The sequence below is a fragment of the Euphorbia lathyris genome, chromosome 3 (assembly GCF_963576675.1).
Source record: "Euphorbia lathyris chromosome 3, ddEupLath1.1, whole genome shotgun sequence".
Lineage (NCBI taxonomy): Eukaryota > Viridiplantae > Streptophyta > Magnoliopsida > Malpighiales > Euphorbiaceae > Euphorbia > Euphorbia lathyris.
In genome coordinates, this window is record NC_088912.1 from 65,043,507 (window position 1) to 65,057,399 (window position 13,893).

General features: G+C 35.2%; 1 protein-coding gene across 5 annotated transcripts; it reads left to right on the forward strand.

Moving 5' to 3' along the window:
* Positions 1-1,779: 1,779 nt before the first annotated feature.
* Positions 1,780-13,526, forward strand: LOC136222299 (pentatricopeptide repeat-containing protein At1g76280). 5 transcript variants are annotated; one of them, XM_066009898.1, is made up of 14 exons: positions 1,780-2,139; positions 2,237-2,297; positions 2,386-2,446; positions 2,986-3,182; positions 6,102-6,209; positions 6,569-6,751; positions 7,034-7,537; positions 8,075-8,188; positions 8,315-8,488; positions 8,808-9,035; positions 11,025-11,168; positions 11,255-11,443; positions 12,333-12,452; positions 12,951-13,526. In XM_066009898.1, exons 1-14 carry the CDS (start codon positions 2,126-2,128, stop codon positions 13,374-13,376), a joined length of 2,523 nt encoding a protein of 840 aa, XP_065865970.1. In that variant the 5' UTR covers positions 1,780-2,125; the 3' UTR covers positions 13,377-13,526. The 5 variants fall into 5 exon arrangements, with proteins under 5 accessions (XP_065865970.1, XP_065865972.1, XP_065865971.1 ...); XM_066009900.1 differs by having other exon boundaries at positions 2,998-3,182; XM_066009899.1 differs by having other exon boundaries at positions 2,389-2,446.
* Positions 13,527-13,893: the final 367 nt, after the last annotated feature.

A 13,893-nucleotide genomic window follows, 5' to 3' on the forward strand; every position in this document is an offset into this window, starting at 1 on the left:
ACTACGTGAAGTGTATTCACGAAAAAACGCAGAAAAAACAGCAGATACTTATATTTTTCACGCCTTTCACCCTTAAAAGCGACAATAACAATATGATAAACTGGGAAAAACGAAGGAAATAACATAGAATCCATTTCTTTGATGGTAACAAGAAGAAAGAAACCAAGTAACGAGTAGGAACATGAAGATGAAGAACCATGGCTTCTTTTTCTAGGATTAGGAAGTTGCAGAATCAAGAGATTAAGAGAGGAAAAATAGAAATTCATTGTGATTTGGTGAAATGATGCAGATTTCGTGCAATTTAAAGGAAGATAGGAAGATCAAAAGTCTTCAAATCATTAATGGAGGAGCAACTTTTTGTGTAGCCAAGGAGAAGGGGGGAGCGGCGTTCGCGTTGTGGGAAGGAGAAAGGTTAGGGGTATTATAGGAAAGTTAAGGAGAAAGGTTAGGGGTATTATAGAAAAGTCACACAAAATCAGTTTAGATATGCAGGGCCGGCCCTGGGCTATGAAATGAGAGGCGCCCGCCTAGGGCCCATAATATTAAAGGGCCCAAAAAAATATTTTATATTGTAGATATATAAAACCGAGATGCATAAGCAACATAGAAATTAATTGGTTCAGTTGGTATAAACAAGAGGTTTGTATTTTTAATTAAGCCTGTGGTTGGAGGTTCCAACCTCCTCCTCCTCATTTTTATTATTATCAAATATTTTTTCCCTTCCCACCACATTTTATCACAATCATTTTTTTTATTTTGTTAAATCAAAATTATCATTTTATTTTGTTAAATCAAAATTATCATTTTATATTGAATATATTGAATATGAAAAATAATATATTTACATCAAAAAGCATAATTAAACTCTGAACTTCGGTTGTTTTAAGGATTAAGCTTCTAATCATTCATTTTTCCACATTGAATTCTTGATCATTGATTCTATTATGGATTAGGCCCTTATTTAACTTTAGAATCGCCAAATCGATATTCTCATCTACTAAACTCGACGAAAAAGTTAAATAAGGACCAAATCCATAATAAAATCAATGATAAATGATTCAATATAAAAAAATAATCGATCAACATCTTGATTCTTAAAACAGGTAAAGTTCAGGGGCTTAATTATGCTTTCTGCCAATATTTATTTACTTCTTTCAATTTTACATGACATAGATACTTGTTATTTTAGTACATAAATAATTCTAGTTAGTATACTCACTACTACTGCACTACCAATTTAGCTTTTATGTAGAAAATATTACAATTTCAAATAACCTTTACGAGTTGATACAATTTCAAGTCTAGTTGATTAAAAATGAGTTCTTTTCATTAACATGAAATGTGCAACTTCAAACCATATTGAGTGACCAGAACAGTGGAGGTTGGAGCGAGGATGGAACAAGAAATTACATATAAAAAACCTCATTTTTGTCAATTAAGTTCGAAACTGTACCAATTGATAAACGTTAGGTTATTGCACTATTTTATGCATGAATGATGATTGCTCTCTCCTAATAACCATATGACTAAATTTGTACTTTATCTTTGTAATAATAAAAAAAAATCATCTGGCCTATAAATTAAAAGAAAAGTAGAACGTACATATGTGGGCCCAAATTATCATCTCGCCCTGGGCCTCTAAAAGGTCAGGAACGGCCCTGTAGATATGTAGTAGGTTAAGTAAATATATTAAATATGTAAATAAGCCTCCCATATAACCTAGTTTTTTAATTTTTCCATAATTTAATGATTAGAAAATCTTAAAATAAGAACCAAAAAGGATAGAAAGAAGTCGCGCCACCCAGTATGCTTCTTCCCTGTCTTCCCGTTCCTCTCTGTCGTCGCCGTCATATCCTTTTTCTCAGTCGATTGCGGTATCTTTTACTTTCACTTCCTTTTTTCTTCTGCTCTAGCCATTACGCTACTGTAAGAATTCTGAAAGTATCATCTCTTACCGGCGAAGCGCGCCGTCAGAAGCCGAGCCGTTGTGATTTCGAAGATCTCCATCGCATATCATATCGTCCGACCTATTTTCCGGTATGATTTTTCTGATACGTGGCGTGTAGATGGGTATTTGAATCCCCGTGTTAGTGAGCTTGCACTCGTTAAACAAGACCACAAAAGTATGTATAGACATCTGTAAGTACAAATCCACTAATATGACTGTTCAATGAATACCACGTGACTATCAAAACTTGAGTCGCAACATTGATTTACTTCCGTTCATTTTTCGCAGGTTTGGAGTTCATTTGCGGTCAATAGTAAACTCGTCTTGTAAATTAAAAGTGGTTGAACATGTATGTGCTTTTAATTTAAAATGGCTGATTATATCCTTAAATTCAAGACAATTAAAAGTTCAAGTCTTTTACCATTATTACATGGTAGCAGGGACGAAGAAATCTAGGTGGTGAGCTAGGATTTCGTCGAAGTATTACTACCTCAATTGGTAATATAGTCTGCAAACCTTGTATATTGCAATGTATGGTTATTTATTATAATTTGTGATTTCACTTGGAGTGTGTTAATTATGTACATTCGTGCCTATAATCTATAGCACAAGGAAGATAGGTGGAATAATTTCTGTTTTCTATTTTTATTTTATACTAGCTCTTTGGACATATCGCTTGCAGAACAATTGAATCTTGCCATCATCACCAATCTGTATGCATGTTTACTTTGATTTATTTTGCCATATGAAGGTGATCAATGTGTACTTTGCTGAGCCTTAGCTAAGCATATTGCAAATATAGTTTTTCTGATTCTTTATTTTCTTACGTTTTTTGCTATGTTCAGCTCAAATACTTCATCTTTTAGTTGTTTTGCATTAGTGAAAGGCCTTTGCCAACCACCTTATAATAGATGCTGGATGCATTGTATGTTTCATAGTTGTCACTACTTATTAAATTACCGGACTGCTTATTCTTATGAAAATGTCAATACACTTGTCTAATAGATGCTCACATCTCGAGTAATTTTTAAAATAAGTATCAAATGCAGGAGATGTTTTTTTGGGGCATGGAACTACGAGATCCATCCAGAATCAAATTGTTCATGCTCTTTTACTGGGTGAGAGGGGACGAGCATCCAATCTGCTTTTAGATCTTGTCCATGCAAACAGCTCACTAACACCTCATGACTTTGTTGATATTCTTAAATATTGTGCAAGATCACCTGATCCACTGGTAAGCTAATTAGCTAGGAAGTTCAGTGATCTGACTCTTGTTCTGTTTCTATATTTTTTTCCCATATGGTTTGTCTTGATCTATGATATGATTCCTTTTTCATTGAATTTTAAAATGATTTTAATTAAACTACATTTCATTTGTGTCATTTCATCATCTTTACGCCTTTCATCTCTAAAAAATGAGAAACCTTGAGAACATGATAACCAAATGGTTCAAATGCTCTCTCTCTCTCTCACTGAATTGGGGGAGGTGGTGGTTGTTGAACCTAGGACACCAGAGCTTTCTTTGCAATCCCCTTCTAATCCATCTATTGATAGATTAGTGGTCCAAATGCATTGTATGCTTATTATTCAACTTTCAGTTTCAACATGATCTGTTTATCCTCAAAGATAACATTGGGTAGTTGTTGAGTAATGTTGACACATTTCATTTTCGTTGTGAATATTTGGAGAATAAAGAAATGGTGAATCAAATCTTTGAGCATCAATAAAATTAAAATCATATGATCAACAGGAGGATGAAAGAGTTCCACGGAAGGATAAAACTGTCAGGGCTTTTATATAGATTGGTATAACCAAAAACTTTGATAAAAAGGGATTTTTTTGAAGAGACTGGGTGTTGAACCTGAAACCTACTAGACCTGGCAATTATCGTGTTCGAGTCTTGTCATTTTCGGGTTCGTATTAAAAAGAGTAAACCCAAACCCAACCCAAAAACCTTTGTGTTGTGTTTTCGGGTTACATGTAATCTTGTTATGCATATATATTAATGAAAACTTTTAAAATTATAAGAAGATATGATACTATTTTTTAATACTTTATGTCATTTTTAGATTAGTATGTTAATACTAACCATCGAAAAGTCCGCTAATATCATGTTAGGAGGCATAGTTAGGCACGCCTCGGCTAAGGCTCCAGCCTTAGTGCCTCTGGCTGACAGAGGCGGGCGCTGTCAGCCAGACGCATGCCTTAGTGCGCCTTACAACGCCTTGAGCTAGGCGCGCGCCTTGGCTTCATTAGGGGTAAAATGCTTATCAAACTAGAGGAGTAGGAAAAAATGTTGCAAATGCATCTAGTTCAAGTGTTAGGTCTAAGGCTAAGGCGGCAGATAAGGGTAAAATGCCTTTTATAGATAATGAACCTGACTTTGTAGATGATGAGTACATTGATGAGGAAGGTGACAATGATGATGAGATTGAGAACCTTATTCAAGAAGCATATGATGATGGAAGTGATGATGATGATGATTATAGTTCCGATGAAGATTAGGAAGTTAAAGATTAGTTGAGTCAAGAAGACTATTAGTGTTTTCTTTAGTTTTAACTTTTAAGTCGGAAGTATGAGTTTATGATTATGCCTTAGTAGTTAACTAGAACTTAACTCATGCATTTTATGGTTTTATTGTTGGTATTTGACTATTTGTGATTATTTGTGACTAGTATTATGAATTTATGATTTTTTTTGCGCCTCGTGTCGCTCGGGCACGTGCCTTAAGTTGCGCCTTGCGCCAAGGCTCCAGGACCCCCTTTGCTCCTTAGTGCGCCTTTACTAACTATGTTAGGAGGTCATGCAATGTGTTTATAACAATTTAGGAGGTTCAAATCATGTTTGCAACCATAGTTTTAAAAGGCGATTGCCTCTGTCGCCTCAGGCGAGAGGCGATCGCCCCACCGCCTTCCATTCTGGAAGGCGGTTGACCTGCAAGAGGCGATCGCCTCACCGACTCAAGCGAGAGGTGGTCTGAGGCGAGAGGCGATGGCCTCTTGCAGGTAAGGCGTTAAATGAGCCCAGTCAACATTTTCTCTTTAAAAAAAAAACCTAATTTATATTAAAACAAAATAGACACAGACAGCCCGATAAAAAGCAAATAGACACACAGACACCCCAAAACCCAACTACTCAACTCCAACGGCTCTCTCTGCTTCTCCTCCACCACCGAGTCTCTGCTTCCCAACTCGCCGGGACATGGTTGAGGATGACGATTTGGGTTGGTGTATGGTTGCTAAAGCTAGTGGAGCGGAAGAAGATGTCTATCGTACTAGGGCAAAAGGCAAAAGTGCTACCCCTACCCCAAGTGCTAATGTCACAAAGACATACGTTAGAGGAAACACCTCCTCTTCCCGGTCAAAAGCCAATCCTCCTCGAGTTGTTAGAGATGAGGCCCATGATGAAAATGATGATGAGTATCAAGTTGAAGATGAAGAAGAAGAATATAAGGACGATGAAGTGGAAGATATTGATGGGGATATAGATCTTGATGAGGAGTTGGTTTTGGGGGATGAAGATGCTTGATTTTATGTTATTTTGATTTAAGAATTAGCGCTTTATTATTAGACTTTAAGTTATTTTGGTTTACAAGTTTAGAAATTAAACTATCCTTAAGTACTACTAGTTTTTATTGAGTTAATTTTATTTTATTTGATTTTCTAATTATTTGTCGCCTCACGTGCAAGAGGCCGTCGCCTCTCGCCTCGTCTCAAGGCGATATTTTTCCCATGTCGCCTTGACCCGCCTTTCGCTTTTTAAAACTATGTTTGCAACTAATAATTATAATTTTATTAATAAAATGACTTATAAAAACACGAGAGAAAACAATTTTAAATATTCGTGTCATTTCGTGTCGTTTTTGGGTTAGCATATCAACCCTAACCCAAGCCAAAAATTTGCGTGTCAGTTCGTGTCAACCCAAAAATGACACATTACCTACTAAGCTAAACCCAAACACTAAAATTGCGTGTCGATTTCGTGCCATGTAATCGGGTCGTGCGTACTTTTGCCACCTCTAAAACCTACTACTTATATCTACTGCAAGCATGCTAATTGTCTAATCCCAATTTCTGAAGAAGATAAGTTTTCTTAAACACGTGGAACCTTTTTTGCTGTAAAATTTACGGCCCTTATTTGGTCTTTGTTACAGTTTGCCATGGAGACTTGGAGTATACTAGAGGAGAAACAGATTGGCATGAACAACTTTTTGTGCTTGCTTATGACACAAGCCCTTTGTGAAGGCGGCTATTTGGCGGAGGTATATGCATTTATCATGTTATGATGATGGATTGCAATTTAGATATTATTATATTTTGGTTCAGATCTTGTGTAGCTTACAATATATTTTTTAGATTATCTATGTGTTTTTTTTTGAAGCATAGATTATCTATATTAGAATGTAGTTTTCATACTCTTCTCTAGATGCTGAAAATTGTTTTTCCTGAGGGCTTATGTGTGCCATGTTCTTATTATTAATAACAAATAGAATTGTTGTTGTCAAAGAAATACTAGTGAAAGTTGTGTTGGGAACTTATTATTCCCTTTCTTTGGGAAAGACAGAGCTCGATAATTGGTATGCTGCATTAAGTAATTTTCATTTCTTCTTGTGCTTTTCAGGCATATAATCTGATAAATTTTATTGGAGAAAAACATGATACTGGTCCTAGTCTCGCTGTATATAATTGTTTCTTGAGAGCCTGCTCAAAGATGCATGATATCATTCTTGCAAATAAATGTTTGGATTTGATGGAACGCAGTGTGGCAGGGAAGAATGAAGATACATATCTACAGCTTTTAAAGGTGTGTAATGAGCGCTAGTCTCCCTTAATGAATTTTCAACTGAAAGGCATGTGTGCAAGCGTGTTTTGGCTGATCTTCCCCTTTGCCCCACATCCCAACCATGTACAGATAGACAATTCAACAAAAGTGAAAGTAATTTCACATTTGGTCTGCAAATTTTTTCCTTGTTTGTTTCTGCTGTTATTTGTTTATGAACTATGAAGTATCAAGGGTGAATTAAGGCTATTATGAACCGAGTTATTAAAAAGGTCACCGTGCTGAATTTTTCCCCTTTTCTTGCAGCTCGCAGTTGGTCAGCAAAACTTGTCTGCAGTTCATGAAATTTGGAAAAGCTATATAAAATGCTACAGTCCTCATGTCTTGTCCTTACAAAAGTTTATTTTGTCCCTTACAACTTTGAGGGATTTAAGATCTGCATTTCAATTATTGCAGTATATGGTGGCTTTAGCTATCAGGGGAAATACATTTTTCGCCCGTGAATGCTTGAGTTCTTCGAGATTGGACATTCCGATACCTTCTAATGCCGAAGTAGGCTTGCAGAGTTTTGATTTGAAGGAGATTTATGTACAATCGACTCTTCTAAAACCATATACCAAGAGTGGTTACACACAATTGAGCACTATTTTTAACACCCGAAATAAGGAAGTCGAGAGTGTTGGAAGAGTTGGATTGGATAAAATTGAAAGCGTGTCTGTTATGAAGGTCCTGAAGACATCCTTCAAAAATGTAATATATGCATGTGCGCAATCGCAAAATTCTGGACTTGCAAAGCTGTTAATGATGCAGGTTGGACATTTTTTTAGTTGAACCTCTGGTTTTCTATGTGATAATCTTATGATTTAAGAATATTAGTCCTTCAGTGCTTCTGTTGGATCTACTTGTGCTTATTTTTGGTTTTACATTCTTGAAAACAGTAGCAAATAAGTTCTGCTAAATATGTCGAACTTGGTCATTCTGCACACTTGTTTGCTCAATCACAATCAGAACCACTAAACACATTAATGACTGGTGCATTTCTATTTCTGGCAATTTTTATGTGTCCTTTTGGGAAAACATCTTTTCTCATTACTGAAATGCTTGATAGAAAGTACCAAAACTTCTGTAGTCTTTATAACCTCACCATATTGTTGGTGGTGTTATTTTTATGTTATTTTGTTATTACTATGATTATCAACGTCACTAGTTTTTCTGTTTCTTCTCTCTGTTACTTTCTTTTGTTTCTTTAGATTATCCTTTTGAAAAGATATTTTCTTATGGTTAAAGTATTATAGTGTGCTCTTCTCTTCTATTATGCCTCAATGATGTATTCCCATTTGCATGTAGATTCAAAATCTTGGGCTGCAACCTTCAAGTCGTATATACGATGGGTTTGTAAGAGCTGTTATTTCTAACAGGCATATATGTCTCAAAAAACGAATTAATGAAGGTTTGGAAGTGGTAATTTTTTTAGGTGCTTAAGTCATTATGTTTCCAACTCCTTTCCAAATTCAATTCAACCAATATATTTGTGTTCTGTGGTTTGCATGGATGACATAATTGTTTTCTTCCTTAACGTTTTTGCAGTTAAAAGTGATGCAACTAAGGAATTTGAAGCCATGCAACTCGACTCTTGCAACCCTTTCAACACTTTGCTGCAAAGTTTCAAAACTTGATTTAGCGGAGGCATTACTTGATCAAATTTCAAATTATCAGGATCCACGTCCTTATAATGCCTTTCTTAGTAAATGTAACACTCTGGTGAGTTTATTTCTTTCAGTCCGATGTTTCTGAATTATATTATTGTTAGTTACTTACTTATATTAAGTTGCACAAAATAATCTAAGATGGAAATTTTCTGGCATGATCTGAAAGAGTACTTATTAACTTCAATTGGTAGAAAAAGTGGAGATTGGTTGATGGACAATTACAGATATCTTGACTTGTGTTGTGAGCGTTCATTGCTGTTATAGTTCTTTTTGTAACTTCTAATTTTATTTGGGAAAAGTTTATTTTGTTTTAATGTCTAAGTGGAAGCTCATAACTAGTGGAATAATGTCTTGTGTTCAACTTTTTGCAGGATCAACCAGATCGTGCTGTTCGTATGTGGGCTAAAATGAAAATATTAAAAATCCAGCCAGTTATAGAAACATATTCACTCCTCTTTTTATTATTTGGTAACGTGAATGCTCCATATGAACGCGGCAGTAAATTGTCATGGATAGATTCTGCCAAAAGAATAAATGCTATAGAGATGGATATGGCAAGAAATGGCGTTCAACACAATGATATATCAATAAAGTGCTTGGTAAACCCCTCTCCCTTATGTTTCTTCCCTTTATATTTTATGCAGGCATTCACCTCAAATAGCCAACTCATTGAAGTTTGTTATTTCCATTCACGAGAAAGCCATTAGAGATTTAAATGTGGGAGGTATTTCTTGTCATTTTAGAAGAGATAATTCTATTGAAGCTGTGAAGAGTCGTTTGAGATGAGATGTTAACAATTTGGTCATGAAGTGTTATGTCTGCGAAACTTCTAAGAGTGGAATGAATGATACAGGGTTATACATGCCATTACCAGTACATATAATGATATAGGCTGATAAGATCAAAAAAATGATATAGGCTGATCTATCCATGAATTTTATTCAGGATTTACCTCGTACAGAAAGGCATGGATTCTATTTTTGTAGTTTTTGATAGATTTTCTAAAATGACACGTTTTCTTCCTTGGAAGAAAAGTGCAGATGCATCATCTATTGCAAAATTATTCTTTCAGAAAATTGTTAGGCTACATGGGGTTCCAAAATCTATTGTGTCTTATAAAGATGCCAAGTTCTTAAGTCCTTTTTGGAAAACCCTTTGGATTTTGTTTGATTCATCTCTAGTGTATACTAGTGCAACGCATCATCCACAAACTGATGGGAACGTTGAGAATATGTAGAGACAAACCAAAAACTTGGAATTTTGCAGTTGCTCAAGCTGAGTTTGTATATAATAGTGTTGTACAGAGGACTACTAGAGAAGTCCTTTCTCTATGGTGTATAGAAAGGTGTTCAATCATGCTTTAGATCTTGTGAAATTGCCTAAGTCTATTGGGTTTAGTTCTTCTGTTGAAAAATTAGCTCACGTAGTTCAACAAATCCATGAAGATGTGAAAAAAGGCTTGAAAAGAGGAATGCAAAGGTGAAGGAATGAGTTGATAGACATAAATTTCAAATATTTGAGCCAGATGATTAAGTTATGGGTTATTTAAGAAAATAGAGGTTGTCCCATGATGCAAGTTCCAATCTCCAACCAAAGAAATATGATTAAGGCAAATTCATACAAGATTGAGATGCCACAATGAACCATAAAAATTTCTAATACTTTTAAGGGGCGGATTGTCTCTCTGCATCTCCGATTATAGGTTAGAATACCTGGAACTAAACTCAGGGTCGAGTTCCTTGAAAGTGGAGGTGAGTGATGGAGGGCCTCATTCTTCCAATTGGAATTAGAAATTAGTTGCCGCTGCAATTCCAATTTCCAATTGGAAATCTGGTTGTTGCTAGCCAATCCAAATTTGAAATTGGATTTATTTTCCTTTTAAGTTTATTTTTATTTGTTTTTATTTTCCTTTTGGTTTAGGACTGTCATAGCCTATAAATATCTTAGAATTGTATTAGTTTTTCAAACTTTGATAATTAAATTAATAAAATTCTCTTGAGATTTCCTCTCAATTCTCTTGGTTTTCACCCAAGTGGTTGCTAGATTTGTTCTAGTGTTTGCTGTTTTTCTCCGTCAGGTTTTTGATTAAACTTGCACCGCTCACCCGCTGTATCAATTGCTGTAGTCTGCATGCAACTAATATGACATTGAATACTGAATAAGGTTATGCTTGCATAATTTGGCAAATATTTCTGATGCCATCAGGGCATGAACATCTTCTGAGACTTGCCTGACCTAATGTATAAAACCAGGTGAATTCAAAACATCATTTGTTGGAGATGCTTGCATGTGGAGCTTATCTAAAAAACAGAAAAGAAATGCTAGTACACTTTGTCTTTGTCTCCTTTAGGACTCCTCTCTAGATACTCATGGTTGGACTTCTAACCATTCACCAATCTATTTGAGAAATCAATTTTATGTATTATCATACTTTTGCTTTTTCCCGTTATTCATTTCTATCAGCTTTATATTCATTTGGAAATATCAATTATACACACTGCTTTCACTTACCTACACTTCATCTCTATTTTTTCTCCCCCGTTGCTTTGGGCCTAACTATTGTATTTATATGTTTTGATTATCTTCAGCTAAAAGTTATTGCACTGGAAGGGATGGTAGAAGAGCTCAAATTATATTTGCAGAAGATAGATGACATTCTTCTTCGCAATAATTGTTATGTGGGAACATCTATTTATAACACAGTGTTGCAAGGACTGATTGAGTCTAACGAAGTAAACCCTTTTCCTTTTGTTTTCTGTACTGTTTTTTTGCTAGGATAGTAGCGTAGGTACTGATTATATGTTCGGTTGAGATGCAGATTCAGTTGGCTATTGAAATTTTCAAAAATATGAAATCAAGTGGTGTCAGCTTAGATGCTGCAACTTATACTATAATGATTGATTGCTGTTGCAGAATAAGAAGTTACAGATCTGCATCTGGACTAGTTTCCTTGATGTTGCGTGATGGGATTTATCCTGAGACAGTCACTTATACTGCTCTTATAAAGGTATGTGAATTTGTTCAGAAGGTTTTGTTGTCTATGTAACAATTGGTTGTTGTAGAAGATACTAGAAACAGCCTAAGTTATCTTTAGGCTTAAAGCACTATTTGGCCCCTGACCTGTGAAAAATGTTAGTGTTTGCACCCTTACCTATGACTTAGTAAACATTTACCCCTTGACCTATTAAAATCAATAAGATTTGCACCAATTTGGACAGAACTAAGAGACGACGTCTGAATTGTCTACATTGGCAAAAACGATATACAAGTTTAAACCTATCGTTCATGTCACCTTGTCAAATATTTTGCCCAAGTCATCAAAACTTCCATCCACTTGTGGAAAAAGAAATATAAAGTTCTCATTACTTGTCTTTCTTGGTACAGTATTTGGCAAGGTGACATGAATAATAGTTTCAAACTTGTATCGCATTTCTGCCACTGTAAACATTTTAGACATATCTCTTAGTTTTGTCCAACTTGGTGCAAATTTTTACTCATTTTTATATGTCAGGGGGGTAAATATTACCAAATCATAGGTCAGTCAGGGTGCAAACACAAATACTTATTATAGGTTAGGGACCAAATATTGGTTGAAGCCTTATCTTTAGCTCAGTCCCTGCCAAGTCTACAATACCTAGTGCTATTGTAGCAGCATGTGCTCTCTGTAGATGTCTAAATGTTCCTATCAATATTTAATAGGTACACATTGCAACTTTCGCCTTCGCTTCTTAAATTTTCACTCCATTGACTTAAAATGTATGTAAAAGATGGAAGTTCATACCCAGTAGGCATGCATGAGCTTTATGAATAGTATGGCAGGTTTCTGTTTGCACCTGTAGATTATATAATTGGCCCTGGAATTGGAAAATATCTAATTGTTGGCTTATTTTATTCAGCTTCTGTTGGTAGAAGAAAAGTTTGATGAAGCATTGAATCTTTTGGCTCAAGGAATCTCAGAAGGGATTCAACCGGATGTAGTGTTGTATAATACTTTCCTCAAGAAAGCATGTAAATGGGTATCTCTTCCTCTCTTTCAGGCATATGGATGTAATATCCAAATATCTGCAATCTCTTTAAGTTCAGAAAGTTTAATTTGATTGATAACAGGAAAGTTAGCATGTTTGTCTTTTCCATTTTCCTTTGGCAAAACACATTAACGTGTTTGTACTATTAAGCCCTCAATTCCAACCCTGTTCTATTAAGCCCCTAAATAATTGAACTTATCGAGCCCTTCTAAACAGAAACACAAAAAGTCATTTTTAACACATTCAACATGTGCACCATAAAGATGCCTGATAACAAAAAACAAAATAGAAAAAATGGGCTTAATTGATAAAGTTCAGCGCTCTAATATAACAACAATAATGTTTAAGGGCCGAGTAGAACAAAGTTAAAGTTGAGGTGTTCAATAGCACAAATATGGAAAGTTACTGGATTTAAAATTGCGTGGTCTTCTTCCTCTTCATCTCCCCACTTAGAAGCATTAGTTGATTTAATGCCTCAATAAAATGCAGGGAAGAATTGATGTTATCGAGTTCATTGTTGAAGAGCTGCACCGCAAAAAAATAAAGCCTGATGAGCTGACCTGCATGTATGTGTACACTGCTTATGTTCAGCGCCGTTTCCCTAACACAGGCATGGAAGCGCTGAAAGTATTGTGTGTGCGGATGATATGTGAAAAATATGGTGATTTTCCAAGAGCAAGGAAGCAGTTTGAAGATATAATCCTTGCTGAAGATGAGGAAGAGGAAGAAGGAGAAGAAGCAGAAAGTCGAATTTTGAAGTTGTTTGGAGGGCCTAAAGAGGGTATAATTGCTCCCCTCTTGAATTTAAGATGGTGTGCCATTGCTGGGTCTCCAATTTCTTGGTCACCAAATGAAACTCAATGGGCAACTAGACTTTCAACTAACTATGATAGGGTAAAGAAAATTGTATGGTAAATTTTTTGTTTATTTATAACTGATGATTTATTTATTTATTTAGGCATAAAAGTCACGGTGATGACTAGAAGTGCAATTTTGTTTGAACAGAAATATGACTATTTTTGTAGCTTTAGAGTTGTATTGCAGTCGGCTTTGGTCTTATTCCCATTCAGCTGCTCCTTGTGGTCGAATAGCACCCAGTTTCTCAAGTGTACATAATTCCTGATGTATTGTTTTGTATGCATTTATTTATAATTTGGCAATAAAAATAAAATTAACGTAATGCTAATAACCAGAAGGAGCCATATTTACTACGTTATTTATCCAAGGAAAAAGTTTTTAATATTTCATTTTAATATATATAACATAGTTCATGGTTAATGAAAATAGTTAATTACAAAGGGGTTCTTTTTAAAATTTGAATATATGTATTATTTCCTATATGATTATCGATTTTTAAAAAAAAATCTCCTTGTTATGATAAAAAGTGTAATTTTAATGTGTCAAATTAAAGGATAAAATAAAAATTAGGATG